Below are 14,120 nucleotides of genomic sequence, written 5' to 3' on the forward strand. Positions count from 1 at the left end.
TGATGTTGTCCACAATTGAGGAAACCTTGAGATTAGTCCTTGTCACAAATGTTGTCCAAGTGAATTCCTCCCATAAAGGGAACCCTTTTACTTTTCTGGGTAAAAATAGTCTCACAAGTCCTTCCGAAAGGTGACTTGGAGACCATTCTCCATGAAGATGAAGGCCAAGCCGTGTTGAAATCCTCACTTATTTTTAGCTACCTGACCACCAACCGGTCAATCTTATATAAAAGGCGGAATCTTCGCCTGATTGCGGCAGTATATTATTTGTCCAGCCGGTAAACGGACATTGTCGTGTTACACAAAGTCAATCTGATCACAAATTTTTAGCATCATGAAGGTGACAGCAATCTTGGTAAGGCAATAAGATAATTGACCAAGTTGAAGACGTATTTACTGCTAAAAAATAACAATCTTGACATATTTGTCTTACAGTTGCTGTCTCTCGGCGTCGTAGCCTTGGCGTTGGAGGATATCCCCCACAAAGAAGTTGCCCCTGAATTCGTTCCAGCCCCAGTAGAAGACGTTCCCCTCGTTCGTGGTGAGACTGACGCCTCCGTTCCCGTCATGGAGGACAGAATGGGGAAGGGATTGAAGGGACTTGGTTCCATGTTGGGCGGTTGGGGGGGTGGTTGGGGAGGCGGATGGGGTGGCGGTTGGGGTGGGGGCAAGAAAGGTATTGAATAATAGTAATTAAATAATGATGAGTAATAATTAATTAAAAATATTTTAAATTTTCAAAAAGGTCACAAGAAGGCCGGCAAGGGTAGCAAAAAGGGTGGTGGTGGGTGGGGCCATCAAGGAGGATGGGTAAGATAATAGAAATTATTTTTTTTAATTATAAAAATTGAAATTCGAAAAAAAATTCATGAAAAAATTAAAATCATATTTTAATTGATTTTACAGGGTCATAGTAGTGGCGGATGGGGTGGTAGCAGTGGTGGGTGGGGCGGATGGGGGATCCCAATCCCAATTGCCATTCCAGTCCATATGCCAAGTAAGTCGTTATATCAGGAAATTATTTTTTACACCATTTTTTGAAAAGTTTACTGATCAAGTTGTAATAATTTTTATGTGCAGGTGGGTGGGGTCAGCAACAACAGAGCTATGGTGGCGGTAGCAGTTACGGACAGCAGAGCAGCTATGGCGGTGGTGGCAGCAGTTACGGTGGGGGTGGCAGCAGCTATGGCGGTAGCAGTGGAGGATATTAAATTGATTGTGCTTAATAAATAATTCTTCATTTTGTGCGCTTACTTAGTAATATCAAAGCTTATTCGAAATTAGTATAGAATCGTTAAATCTGAAAAAATCAATATTTTGTATATTCATCACAAACTTTTACTTATTAGTAAATAATACTGCACAAAGATTGAGCTAATTTGATACATGTACAAATATTCAGTTTGATTTTATTTTTATTTTCTCAACTGCATGGCATAAGCAATAAATATAAAATTAACATCCCGTTCCACTTTGTAAAACAAATTGAATCATTCGTCGCCACTTTATAAAAATTACTAAAACCTGCACGCATTACATTACACACACGCTCATTTGACCCACAAACTAATCTTGCATTATAACCAGAGTGCTACTATTCTGTCGGCAGCATCTCACTCCTCAGGAAGAAAAGACGATATGATACATGCATACGCCGCACATCGTCAATTGCTTTTGCTCCCACGCTCAAACAGGTGAATAAATCAGAAATGAGGCGGATAAAGGACGGAAATGCACTCACACACGTAATTAGAGTGCCATTGAATTAGTACCAGGTTGAAGTAAAAACAAGAAGGTAAATTCATCAGACACCGTTTGATGTAGAACTTTCGATTTTATTTAAAGCAACTAATTTCAGATTGAGAACAATGCTATTTTTACTTTGAGTATAATTTATTTTAAAAATGTGTGAAAACTTCCATCCGGTTTTCTTAATAATGCGACATTGAACTTTATTTATGTGCACATTCTCTAACAAAGCATAAGACCCAGCTTATAGTTTTCCTAACAATTTGCAGTAAAAACTTGTCTTTGTGCCTTTTTCAATGCCGGTATCTTCATTCGTAACCTGTGCTCTACGCAGGGTGCATTACTTAAAGTTTACCAATTTAAATCTTATTATAAGTTCATTGCATTAAGTTCATGAAGAATTCTAAAGTAACAAATTACACGTTGGACCTATTTTAAAAACTAATTCATACAAATTCCGGTTCTTCAATTTATTTAAGCACGGAAAAACTATAGACTTTGTAAATGATTCGTTGGTCCCAATAAAATTTGTGTCTGTCTAATGAAGTGCAACCTGAAGGGGAAATCAGATCAAGTGCTAGGAGCTTGACTTATGTTTGTCTTAACTGCTTAAACTGGTTGTAAGTTGGTATTGTATTTGTGAATTTAGTGCTTAATGTAAAGATTGGACCACTCAAGTTCACTTTTTCTTTTCGTGGGTTAAACCACTGTTAAGCTTAATCGAGAGTGATTTAATTGTGGTTTACTTTTACTTTACTTTTCTGACCTGTAAGCCAGTGGTCACAGATTCATTCCGTTCCTTGCGTGGTTTGAGGTGCAATTGTTGAGCAAGTAACGTACAAAATTGCAAGATGAAATTGTAGAGATACACGAAAAAATAGTTAATTACTCTATAATAAAGTTTAGCTTAGTAAAAATGAGATATTTGTGGAATCTCAATCTGTTTAAGAATGGTGGAGTTATATTGTTTGTGCTCTTAATTTGGGTCAATGTGTCGGCAGCAAGTTTTCCACAAAAAATTACACCTTCATCCCTGGAACAGCCTGGAATGCGGCAACTTTTACAGCTTGTTATTCAGGGTGAGCTATGTACCAAGTGTCATAATTACATATTTTGAGCATAATGGACCCACTGTTAAGCTATGTATGCAAATGCTGAAATTTTTCAGACAAGGAATTGAGTAAACCGGAATCTCTGAAATCAAAATCATCCATTCAAAAAAGCAGAAAAACTGTAGAACATCATTTTACAGAATCAAAGAAATTAAAATCTGAAAATCTGAAATCATCACTTTTTCGAACGGATATTTTACGTCAAGAATTATCCAAAGAATCTCAAGAAAACTGCTTGGCGAAACTTTTATGCGGTCCTGGTCATGTAATCCCACCACCACAAAGGCAAAACGCATCAGTTCTCAGCGATTATGCTCTGCTGGTCAAAGAATTTCTGGATATATTGTGAGATTTTTTTTTTGCTTATTGCATTTTTTACAGATAAATCAATTTAGAGAAAGTTGTACGTGTTGACAGAACTATTTTATATCGATGCAAGCATGTACACATGTAAAACCTGTTTAAACAATCTGATGATGATCCTATTAGCTGATTCTTCTAGCTTATAGCTTAAGACTCGTGTATGTCAACCTACAAAATATTTTTTTTACAATTTTTTACAGTTCTGACGATCCTATTGATGATAAACCAAAACCAAAACCTGAAAAAACAGACAACAAAGCCAACGATGAAGGCGATAGTGAAGAAGACGATGCGAATGACGACGACGATGATGGTGCTCGTTCTGGAGAAAAATTTGTAAATATTACCGGAAGTATAGTTTCCGATTCTGATGATGAATTAATTACAACAACAAGCAGTACTTCTACCGTTACATCGATCACGACTGGTGCCACCATCACAGATTTGCATACGCCGACTAGTTCTACCCTCAAATTAGTCAATGAATATGAAGATGATCCCGACAATATTCAAAAGATCACGCTGGAAGAAGTTATCAGTGATGATGCAAAATCGGCGAGAAAATCGAGGAAAATTAAAACCCCTCATCAATTGGTGTTTGGAAAACCAAAGCTATCGAAATATATCAATAGAAAAATTAGACAAATGAAATTTGTAAGGATTTCCTTGTTCAAAATTATTTTGTTTATTTACATATTTATAATTAACCATTCATAATTAATTATTCAGGCCACACTGCCCACCGAGAAGTTAAGAATAGCCGGAAAAATCGCAACCAAGCTTCGTCAACCAAGACAATGCAGAGAATTCCAATCTGTCGCGTCAGAAATATTGACCACATGTCCCCTCACGGCAGAAGTTGTACGATATTTCAACTCTAATTTGAAAAATGGGTCGCAAATTGCGCTGCTAAAACAAACATACAATTCGAGTCAAGGAGGTCTCGTTGTTCTTAACGATCGTGGCGGTGTTCCTCACCCATACTTTTTAGACAATAGTCCCATCGTTGCTAACACTTATATTAACACTGATCTGAAAAATCCTTCCGTTGGAGAGCGATATCCATTGGAGGATATCCAACATCCAATTTATGAAAATGCATTCCCATCCAAATTCAATTACAACTCTGTGTCACTGACTGAGAAGAAGAAAACTAAGAAAAGCGAAAAATCGAAGGAGGACGATGAGGAGAGTGATGAAGAGAGAGATGACGAGGAGGAGGAAGAAGGGGACGAAGATGATGAACAAAACGATGACAATGAAATAGAAAATGATGACGATGACGAAGAATATGAACGGCACGAGAAAATAAGTCGATACAGGACAAGAGTTAAACCCACAAAGAACACAAAAATAATAACTAAAACCGCACCAACACCCGCACCAAAATCAGATTTGCCCAAGGGAATCATAAAAGTTTATGGGGTAGCTCAGCCAAGTATTGACAATGAATTTTCAAAAATATCCAATCAACTGGGAACCGGAGCTATTCATTTGTTCGATCAGGATGATTTGGACGATTATTTGCCCCATCCTGGACCAGCTACACCCATCCAACAACAAGACGTAGTTTCATCGGATAAGTACACCATTTCTAAAAAACCTAGCAAAAAAGTTGTCGTACTTGATTCGGACGAGGAGGATGAGAATGAGGAGGAAGAGGAAGACGACCTTCCAAGTAAAAGAAGTCCGCCATTTATCAAGAGAGAAAATACTAGACCGCACCCCCAACGCTTAAATCCTGCATACAGACGACCCCATAACTTTGCCACAACGCCGAGTTATGGAGCATTTCCGGCACCACGACCAGAGGAATATTACCACAATGGGAAACCCTTAAGACCAAGGCCAAGACCTCCAACGCCATACAAAATCCCAATGACTTACAGACAGAATTTTCGCCCTAGACCACAATTTCCTCAAAATAATAATTTTCGTTATAATAGATTTGGTTAAGAATAGTATGTTTTAACGAAAGCCATAATAATTTGATGAGTCGTGTTAAACTAAGCCGATTGATTTGAAAATCGAGTGGGGTGATATTCAATATGGTCGGATCAGAGCAGGTTGCGAAATTTGATATTTTGGTACAATTTTTGTTAGCAGTGTGACCTATGTATTTATCAGGAAAAAATGCAGAAATTTAACGTATGAAATATTTACATAAGCTCATTTTTTATAATTTTATACTTTTTGTTATTTATTTATTTATGGATTTTATTATCACGTTTGTGTTCTACAAATATTAGTGAGAAGGCTGTTCAATCATAATAAATGAAAATCCGTTTACCTGTAAAGAGCCGTTTGTAATTCGAGATGTTGATTGATTCACAAATACATGCATGTACTTCACTGATATAATATAAATAAACATCAGGAATGGACAGGTGCTGAAAATTATCGTAATTAAAGCGTAAATAAATCTTTCATGACAGGTATTTAAATTTTTTGGATGGGGGACGAAGGTCATCCTGGATATATAAACAGACCTTCAATTTCACTTTCACTCTCCTTTAGGTTAAAGTTCTTCATTAATCTCCCATTGACCCACTTTTCTCCCCTGAAATATCGACACCCTGGATACTTATTTAATACATTGTCATCACTTGACAATGTACTCACTTTCGTTTTCTCAGCATGATAGTCAACTTACAAAGCATCCTCAATGCAGATGAAAAACAGTCTTAAAAGGGCAATGTCAAGCTATATCATTTCGTATAAAAGATGTACTTCCGGCTCGCGTGACCCACATTCTGAGCTGGAATTTTGTCGCCTACGTGCTTATTTGCATACGCCCACGCCCACAGGTCAGTGATGGTGAAATCTCAGTTTATCTTAATTTACCTCTTTTCGGGAAGATGAGATTTATCCGGGCAATGGTTAGTTCAGTTCATACATAATTTGTAATTACTTAAAATACATGTCCACTTGTGTTTACTTACAACTTACCAATTTTTTTAAATAGAATAAAGTTTTCGAAATTTTACTTTCTGAGTAAGTTAAAGTATCATAATTATAATTGTCTTCAAATTTAGCTTAGTTTAGTCATAACTAAAAGTTTGGAATAATAAATCTTTACTTTTTGGTGTACGTACATAAATATCACAAAATGACGCATTTGCCGACAAGGTATGGAATTTTCCACAAAGTCATGCGTGCACAATGAGCTCATCATTAACCAAACAATATACTCACACTTTCACTTATAGTAAATCCGTGTGAGGGTCATAAGGTCGCCGGCGAGACGTAAGAAGGGTCCTTATTTTATGAATGGGTCCTAAAATTACAACCTGCTCTTCACATTTATGCACGTTTTATCAAGAAATTCTATAAAATGAGGTGCATCTTACGAACGTTATTTCAGTCGAAATACATAAGTCAACCAAATAAACTCACTCGATCTTTCCTCTCAACTATTTTTTGAACCTGCGAAATTCACAACTCGCTAAAAAATGCGTCCGTTAACTTTAGTAAGTTTGCATTTGTAAAAAAGTTTGCCAAGATTTTGAAGTTTTTTTTACACATTTTTTCCTCTAATAGTTGATAACCCTTGTACTCCTTGGTGCCACTCTGACTAATGTGAATGGAGACTATCTCCTCGAACAACCCCAACGGCAATTACAATCACATCCGGTCATCATTACCCAAAGCCCAGGCGCCGAGAGGAGGAATTTTGGAAATGGCCTTTTCGAGATAGATCATCACATCAACAATATGTTGTACATGATGCCGTGGAGCTTTCACCTCGGATACCCACCTCTGCCTCTCATCCCTCCACCAATGCACTACCCGGGCATTATGGGGAACCAAAACCAAGGAGGTGAGAATAGTTGAAATTTTAATTAATAATATACTAGAGATAATTTTGGTGAAAAATATTCAACAGGTTTCTTTGGTGGGGGACAAGGCTACTGAACTTCATCACGTATAATACTTACTTAATATTTTGTACAAAGTCAAAGTCATCATTCTTAATTTTTTTATCAAAAATTTGAATACTGCTGAATAAATGGCAAATGTATATTTTTATATCAATGGCACGGTGAACGATTTGCATACTTTAATAATTGGAGAAAGTCGTCAACTTTCAAGGTGACTTTGTTTTTGTATGTCATCTCTCAGTCACTCAGTGTTTATAGCTCATTCTGCATTCATCGTCATCATGGCATTGTCTAGTTGCATGGTTTTTATTGTGGTGGTAAGTTTCTGAAGTCATTAATTTTATTTCTCAGCACGATATAGCACACAATTGCATAAATATTTTGAATTTTCTTTTTTTTTGTAGAATCTAATCCTATGTCTCACTTTCCCAAACCTGATGGAATCCCGACCAATTGAACAAACTCCAGCGGACAAAAGGTTCTGGAAGAAAGCCCCAATTTTCCCTTATTGGGGGCCCTTCGGCTGGCACAGTTAGTCGAAAGCCTTAAAAAGTCTTATGTCGCAGGGTAGCACATTTGTAACTGTCTTGTTGCAGGTTCGGCACTCGCTTGTCCGTTCATCTATGGTCCTTACTCCCAATATTCTGGGCGTGGGTGTGCCGGGCCTATTCCGCCATTTACGACACCACCCCCTCCACCTCCTCCTCCTCCTCCTCCAGCCCCATCCACCCCTCCGACAAAGCCCCCAGTAGAAGAAATGCAGAAACCATATTATTACAGCAACCAGTCTCAAGAGGATGATGAGATGGGAGACGATGATGGGGAATATGAGACTAATGAGACGTATGGACACGACAATGATGAGAATTATTACGGAAAGTGTAAATGTGCTTATCATTGATTGAATGCATAATAAAGGTTTTTTTTATTAGGCTCAGACGGGTTTATGTACATAAACATGTTAGTTCTATAATTAAGTATTTGTATATATGCATAGCTCGGCATAAGCAAATGGAGTAGCGTCGTCACTGTTATAATCTCTGCGTAATACTATTTACATATTGAGACCCTTTTCACATTGTTCAAGTACTTGTTCCGAGAATCACACGAATCTCAAATCATTCCCTTCCTCATGAATTTCCCATATTTAACACTAATTTCAGTAAGTTGACCCTACAAAAAGTTTAAAATGTTATTCAAATATTATTAAATTAAAGGGTTAATTAATTACAGACAATCCTACTCATCCCCCTCGCCACCCCCAGTCCTCTGGATCCTCCTGTAATACAGTCTCGGGAATACCCCCCACCGATCGGATATTTGGAACCTCAACCTCCATTCTATTTTTTACCCATGGCTGCCCCCGTTTGGAAGGTTTGGCACCCACACGGCTATTTCAACCTCTGTCCATACGTCCGTCCACTTCCGTTTGACTGGCTATGGAACCAGGGATGTCGACCTTTGGCACCACCACCACCACCGCCACCACTCCAACGACATCACTTATCAAGACCACAACCACACCTCCCCACATCGTCACGTATGCCCACAATTAAGCATGAAACTACTTCACATACCGAGGACCCCGGTGAAGACGATGATAAGTACTCCGAAAATGACACTTCTTACGATATTAATGACTCTTATGACAAATAAATTATTCAGAAATTCGATTCAAAATTTCGTAAAATTTATTTACAAAGTGAACGGAAAGTTTTAAAGTAGGTTTTCCATGCACCTTAAAATTAGAAAGGGTTGTACTCTACTGCTCTGATTTTCTACTGATTTGATCATGTGTGAAGTTAAGGAGCGTGCAGTTGACCATTGTTAACATGTAACTGGACATTTTGGCCTGAAGGTATAGGTTTCCCGAAATGTGGGTCACTTTAAAGACAGATCCGCTTCCAAAATAATCACATGTCTGGTTAAATATTGGGTGTAAATTCAGTTCAAGTTATTTCTTTAGGTTGGCTGGTCCGTCTAAATATGTAGAGTGTAACATAATTTTTCGAAATAAATTTCGAAATTTCCATAATTTTTAGTGAGTGGAAATATGTTTAGTGGGTGGAAAATGGAATTGATACAGGTAAGCACATTAGTACCAAATAAATTCTAATTTGAACTATTTATAAGCAATCCGTTAATATTGTACAAATCTTAGGTTATCCTGCTCATATGGACCATGTTTTTTAGAAGCTACACTGCCACACCCACTCCGGTCGTCCCTCCGTACGAAATTTCTCCCCTCATGAGGCAAGTCGAGCTGAAAAAATCGCTCTTGTACTACAACAAAGCACCTCTCGACCACCACCGCTCGGATAACCAGCAGAGAAAGTCGTCCGACAAAAGTCAAACACCCGGGCAGGATCGATTTTTCATAAAGCCATATAAATTCCCATTTTGGGGTCTACCCTATGGAATTTATAGCAAGGGTGGGTTCTTTAATCCCGGCCTGTTTCCTTTCGTTCCTGGAGTTAAGTATTAATTATGTACAGATAGATATGCGAGAAGTAAAATCGGAACATTAATCCGACATCAGTCCCCTTATTGCTTCTTCTGATTGCTTAGTTTTGAATCAAATGATGTGTTGTTTCACAGGACCAGGATTTCCACCATACGACGGTGTATTCGGAAGCCCATGGGGTCCAGGACAAGTAAGGATTTCACTTTCATACTTATTATTAAAGAAGGTGTGCCGTCATGTCGTTCTCTCATTTTATAATTAGTTTCCTGGCTATGCTTCCAACCCATTCACCCAACCAGGAGGTCCACCTCAACCCCCACAACCCGCACCCACAGCAGCCCCTTCTCCGCCAACTCCTAGTTACTCTTCCAGCAGTGGCGACGATTCGTACGAGTATTATTATGTCAAAAAGAAACCAAAAAAGAGAAAACCACCCCCACCAAAGTACAAGTACCCCTCATCATCCTGCTCGTGTCCATATGATGACGACGATTCTGGAGGAGACGATTCCGACTGTGCTTGTAAACCACCGAAGGAGGTAGTCGCCAAGCCAAAACCGCGACCCAGTAGGCCCTACAGAAAACCAAAGAAGGAATCCTCGTCCTCTTATCAGAGGAGACCGTCATATAATAAAAGACCCTGTAAGTATGGGTACCGTTCTGGACCGAGTGGAGGATGCAGACCACCACCATCTCCTCCGAAAGAGGATCCCGACTGTGGGAAAAGATACAGAGGAAAATGTCCCAAACCGATGACGAAACCTGCACCAGAACCGTATGCAGAGGATGAGGAGTACGAGTCGGAGGAACATTACGGATATGAAACCAGTGGTGACGATGATGACGAAGATGCTGAAATTGAAACGCACAAAGTAGTACCGCAGTACATCCCGGTTTATGTGCCGTATCCTCCACACGGAGGAGGTGGGTGGGGTCAGGATCCTCCCACTAGTTCGGGAGACAGTAGTCATTCATCGTCCCCCTTAACGATGCAATACCAAGCAATGTCACAGCCACCTCAGCAATATCAATATACCGTTCCAACTCCAGTGGAATATAGTCCACACTACAGTTTGCCATCAAAACCGGAAATGACATCCTACCCAAATTCTCCTCAACCACCACAACAACCATCCCCTGCAGATTCTGTCGAACCTCAGCAGCTCACGATTCAATACACGGCCCTCCCCCCAGGAGGAACTTCCCCCCAACAACAGCCAAATGTATTTCAATACACGCTACAACCACCAGTAAGCTCACCTTCTCAAAGTACTGGGCGTTCTGCATCACCCTATACAATTCAATACACGGCACACCCACTCCCTGAACCACAACAGCCCACAACATATGCAAATAATAATGATAATAAGGACTTGGCCACTTCCTCTTCGTCCACATTTATGAACACATTTTCAGTCCCACTACCCCCACAAATTCAACTGCCTTTCAACGTCTTTCTCAACCAGCAGCACCCTTCCGCATTTTCAAATCTCTTCAATCCGCAGATGCTTCATCGCTATCAGATTCCACTCCCACAAGTTGCATCCACCACGTCCGCCCCAATGAAAGCGGAACAAAATCTTCTCGCTATAAACGCAGCAGACCCCTTTATAGCGAATCATTTAAACAATTACACAGCGTCAAGTTTACAAAATAATAAGGCAATTTCTTCCGAAAAGGATAAAACTGTTAAAAATGAGGGGGCGGAGAAAACTATAGTTTCTGTCTTAACTTCGGTTAGCGAGTCAAAATAAAGCGTAAACTTGTGTGTGCATACATATTTGCGTAAAATGAAATTACAGATATGATCTGCAAGCTGAATTTGAATTTATTTTACAAATTTTAAAAAATCTCGAAAGTCGAATAATTTTTGAATTTTTGTCTTAGGGCACGATATGTATATTTTCTTTTATGCGACCTAAACAATTTCATCTTGGCTTAATTACCAATGATTTAAATATAATTTATATTAAAGTTAACTTATATTGAAACGCTAATACCTACTACTGCCATATATTCTGTCTCAAGCATTCCGCGCGCAAAAAACATCAGTAGCAGTTACGTTAGCCAGTTGTACTATTTTTTATTGAATTCCCCATGCAATTGTCTATCAGAAACCATCTTCCGAAATTTTTTGTGATACAAGGTGCTAAAATGACAGATCGGACAAATCGACGTGTTGCAATTTTTCAGAAACATTTTTGCAAACATAAAAATTCGGCATTTTTCAATAGATCATTAAAAATCGGAACTAATTGCAAGATGGTCGACCATACCATAAAATGATCCACTAACATTGGCAGTGTTGATAACCGAAAACCGAGTTGAACGGTCAAAAAGGTCACAAAAAATCACGAAGGCGCACAAAACCTGAACTCGGCTGAATTCACGCCGGATCCTAAGAAAAATGTCCCTACAAATGAACGGTCCAAGTAAAACTACGTCCCAGGCCCCTAAACTCGACCTTGGACTTATGGTTTTAAGATGTGAAAAGAAACACTTGCTAACTTCACGCCAAGTAAAAATAGGACCCTTGAAAGCCGCGCACTGATCATGCGGTACGCGCTTGAAAAATGGAAATAAGTATTTTTCAAAGATAAGTAAACTTTCACAATAGAGGTCATATAAAATTAGCAAAAGCACTTTGTCCACACCCCACCAGTCCATATTATTCATAAAATTTTTTAAAATATTAGTCGGACCCACCATCCAGATTCTGTGATTTTTTTATTCGGCGTAGATTGGATTTGGTCAAAAAAGTGAATTGTCTTCCTCTGGGGGTGAAATTTCTTGTCAAAAAGTATTTTTTGAAGTTATCGAGCGAATGGAAGAACCACTGGACCACACTCTATTAAAAAATAGCTGCTAAGTATTCGAGCAGGGCTCAGGACCTGCTGATAAGGCCAAAATAGTAAAAATGGGGTAAAATTCCAAAATTTCTTACTCCATTTCGGATCAAGAATAAAATGCACTGTCGCCGAACCTCAACCTTCTGGAATACGATATGTGGTTCAAACTGAAGCTAGATACATGTGCTAAACACCACACAAGTTTGGAATCCGAGAAAAAATCTGTCGCTTAGAAATGAGACTAATATTCCTTGGAATGAGTGCGTACCGCGAGTGAGATGTGGATATCTAGACTTTGGGCTATTGTAGCTTCGAAAGGAGGAAATTTTGGAAAGTGCCCGGTATATTTTGTAGGGAATTTAATAGGCTTTCTCATGATATCGTTCGTTTTTTAAAATTCACTAAACTGAGTCCGCTACATTAATTTGTTTAGTGGTCAAAACTTATGGCAGTAGTAGGTAGAAATCATAATCAATCAGGATGTTACTTATGTATGTATTTTCCTTCTACGGCAAATGATAAAGGTATAAAATTTAAAATAATAATATTCTACCAATGCTTATAGTGGTAATTTTTGTGATTGTTAGACCTTTTCATTGTAATCATCTCACAACATAATTTCTTCAACATTGCGTTTGACCCGTCACCCGTGGGGACGGTGAATGTTTGCAAATTATTGGCATGGGGTAACTGAGGCTGCATAAATGTTATTACCAAACTGGTAAAGATGTGGGTTTCGTAATTCGTCAAAATTTCGATAATTTCTCCCATGTGGGAGATAATGCTGGTGCGGTGGCCTGGATGGTGAGGGATATCCGAGATGGTAGCAGTTTGCAAAATGGGGGATTAAAAATATTATTGAAACTGACAAATACCGGAGAACGTTTTATGATAGTTTAGTCATTTATAAAATAAAATTAAAGATTTTGAATGAATAATAAGCTATGAGTAATAAGATTTTTAGACCTTTTAATTGTAATCATCGCACAACATAATTTCTCTCAAACAATATTTATTTGAGGGATTATGTCATTTCTTGAGTCATCAAAACCAGATGAGTCTACAAATGATAAAGTCAAAATATAATCCCCTATTTGGGCTATAAATTAAACACTAGTAAAATAATGGCGTCACAAAAATAATGTCGATTATATAAACTGCTCACATATTTATTCAAAATACCCTATACACATTAATTACCGTTAATTAGTCGCTGGTTGTTACCCCATTAAATAAATACCTCTTTTCCCTCACACAAGACGATAATTTGCTATTAACCAGCCATGCAACACATCTTATTAATGCACCGCATCGGGTAAGCCTGGCAAGAAAAGGGCGGAGGTGAAGGGCAATGTTTGCCATAATTTACACTAATGGATGATCACTTTTACTTTCCTCCTCCACTTTGCAAACAAGCACCATGCATAAACTGGACAAAATTACCAGGAAAACCAACCCCGCCTCCGCTGCTCCTTTAATTAAACGACCCTTTCTCCGGTAATGCAAGTAAGTAAAGTGACATCGAGCCGACACACTCATCAAGAAGAGATGTCAAACAAGCCTGCATGCATACTAATAGGGAATGCATTAACAATTAACTACCTGCCTGCATTTCATGCTGGAAGAATTCAAGACTTTTGGAGGTTCAGTTACATCATTGCACTCCAATATGCATACATATTTGTACGTCTGTAGACTTTGCT

At 38.6% G+C, this 14,120-nt stretch overlaps 5 protein-coding genes across 5 annotated transcripts; all 5 read left to right on the forward strand.

The window, feature by feature from the left end:
• The first annotated feature begins 202 nt into the window (after window positions 1-202).
• Window positions 203-1,391, forward strand: LOC110859947 (glycine-rich cell wall structural protein). Its single transcript, XM_022108989.2, has 5 exons — window positions 203-355; window positions 436-676; window positions 746-810; window positions 907-997; window positions 1,081-1,391. Exons 1-5 carry the CDS (start codon window positions 335-337, stop codon window positions 1,209-1,211), a joined length of 549 nt encoding a protein of 182 aa, XP_021964681.1. The 5' UTR covers window positions 203-334; the 3' UTR covers window positions 1,212-1,391.
• A 706-nt stretch (window positions 1,392-2,097) lies between these two features.
• Window positions 2,098-5,523, forward strand: LOC110859799 (DNA ligase 1). Its single transcript, XM_022108793.2, has 4 exons — window positions 2,098-2,828; window positions 2,918-3,206; window positions 3,425-3,878; window positions 3,954-5,523. Exons 1-4 carry the CDS (start codon window positions 2,666-2,668, stop codon window positions 5,178-5,180), a joined length of 2,133 nt encoding a protein of 710 aa, XP_021964485.1. The 5' UTR covers window positions 2,098-2,665; the 3' UTR covers window positions 5,181-5,523.
• A 966-nt stretch (window positions 5,524-6,489) lies between these two features.
• LOC110859993 lies at window positions 6,490-7,226 on the forward strand. The gene is made up of 3 exons (XM_022109035.2): window positions 6,490-6,694; window positions 6,765-7,044; window positions 7,111-7,226. The coding sequence occupies exons 1-3, from the start codon at window positions 6,677-6,679 to the stop codon at window positions 7,137-7,139; spliced, it is 327 nt and encodes a 108-aa protein (XP_021964727.1). The 5' UTR covers window positions 6,490-6,676; the 3' UTR covers window positions 7,140-7,226.
• Window positions 7,227-7,368: 142 nt separating this feature from the next.
• On the forward strand, window positions 7,369-8,761 carry LOC110859995 (leucine-rich repeat extensin-like protein 3). The gene is made up of 5 exons (XM_035859885.1): window positions 7,369-7,422; window positions 7,510-7,636; window positions 7,702-7,984; window positions 8,038-8,047; window positions 8,339-8,761. The coding sequence occupies exons 1-5, from the start codon at window positions 7,387-7,389 to the stop codon at window positions 8,759-8,761; spliced, it is 879 nt and encodes a 292-aa protein (XP_035715778.1). The 5' UTR covers window positions 7,369-7,386.
• A 359-nt stretch (window positions 8,762-9,120) lies between these two features.
• Window positions 9,121-11,678, forward strand: LOC118438960 (extensin-2-like). Its single transcript, XM_035859938.1, has 4 exons — window positions 9,121-9,191; window positions 9,267-9,537; window positions 9,704-9,759; window positions 9,832-11,678. Exons 1-4 carry the CDS (start codon window positions 9,159-9,161, stop codon window positions 11,320-11,322), a joined length of 1,851 nt encoding a protein of 616 aa, XP_035715831.1. The 5' UTR covers window positions 9,121-9,158; the 3' UTR covers window positions 11,323-11,678.
• Window positions 11,679-14,120: the final 2,442 nt, after the last annotated feature.

Source organism: Folsomia candida, unplaced genomic scaffold (assembly GCF_002217175.1).
Source record: "Folsomia candida strain VU population unplaced genomic scaffold, ASM221717v1 Fcan01_Sc028, whole genome shotgun sequence".
Lineage (NCBI taxonomy): Eukaryota > Metazoa > Arthropoda > Collembola > Entomobryomorpha > Isotomidae > Folsomia > Folsomia candida.

Coding starts and splice junctions, on each gene's coding strand:
- LOC110859947 (XM_022108989.2), top strand. CDS start 335: ATGAAGGTGACAGCAATCTTG. Junction 677..745: donor TTGGGGTGGGGGCAAGAAAG/GTATTGAATAAT, acceptor ATTTTCAAAAAG/GTCACAAGAAGGCCGGCAAG. Junction 998..1,080: donor CATTCCAGTCCATATGCCAA/GTAAGTCGTTAT, acceptor TTTTATGTGCAG/GTGGGTGGGGTCAGCAACAA.
- LOC118438960 (XM_035859938.1), top strand. CDS start 9,159: ATGTTTAGTGGGTGGAAAATGGAATTGATACAG. Junction 9,192..9,266: donor GGAAAATGGAATTGATACAG/GTAAGCACATTA, acceptor TACAAATCTTAG/GTTATCCTGCTCATATGGAC. Junction 9,760..9,831: donor GCCCATGGGGTCCAGGACAA/GTAAGGATTTCA, acceptor TTTTATAATTAG/TTTCCTGGCTATGCTTCCAA.
- LOC110859799 (XM_022108793.2), top strand. CDS start 2,666: ATGAGATATTTGTGGAATCTCAATCTGTTTAAGAATGGTGGAGTTATA. Junction 2,829..2,917: donor TTTACAGCTTGTTATTCAGG/GTGAGCTATGTA, acceptor GAAATTTTTCAG/ACAAGGAATTGAGTAAACCG. Junction 3,207..3,424: donor AAAGAATTTCTGGATATATT/GTGAGATTTTTT, acceptor AATTTTTTACAG/TTCTGACGATCCTATTGATG.
- LOC110859993 (XM_022109035.2), top strand. Junction 7,045..7,110: donor GGGGAACCAAAACCAAGGAG/GTGAGAATAGTT, acceptor AATATTCAACAG/GTTTCTTTGGTGGGGGACAA.
- LOC110859995 (XM_035859885.1), top strand. CDS start 7,387: ATGGCATTGTCTAGTTGCATGGTTTTTATTGTGGTG. Junction 7,423..7,509: donor GCATGGTTTTTATTGTGGTG/GTAAGTTTCTGA, acceptor TTTTTTTTGTAG/AATCTAATCCTATGTCTCAC. Junction 7,637..7,701: donor GGGGCCCTTCGGCTGGCACA/GTTAGTCGAAAG, acceptor GTCTTGTTGCAG/GTTCGGCACTCGCTTGTCCG.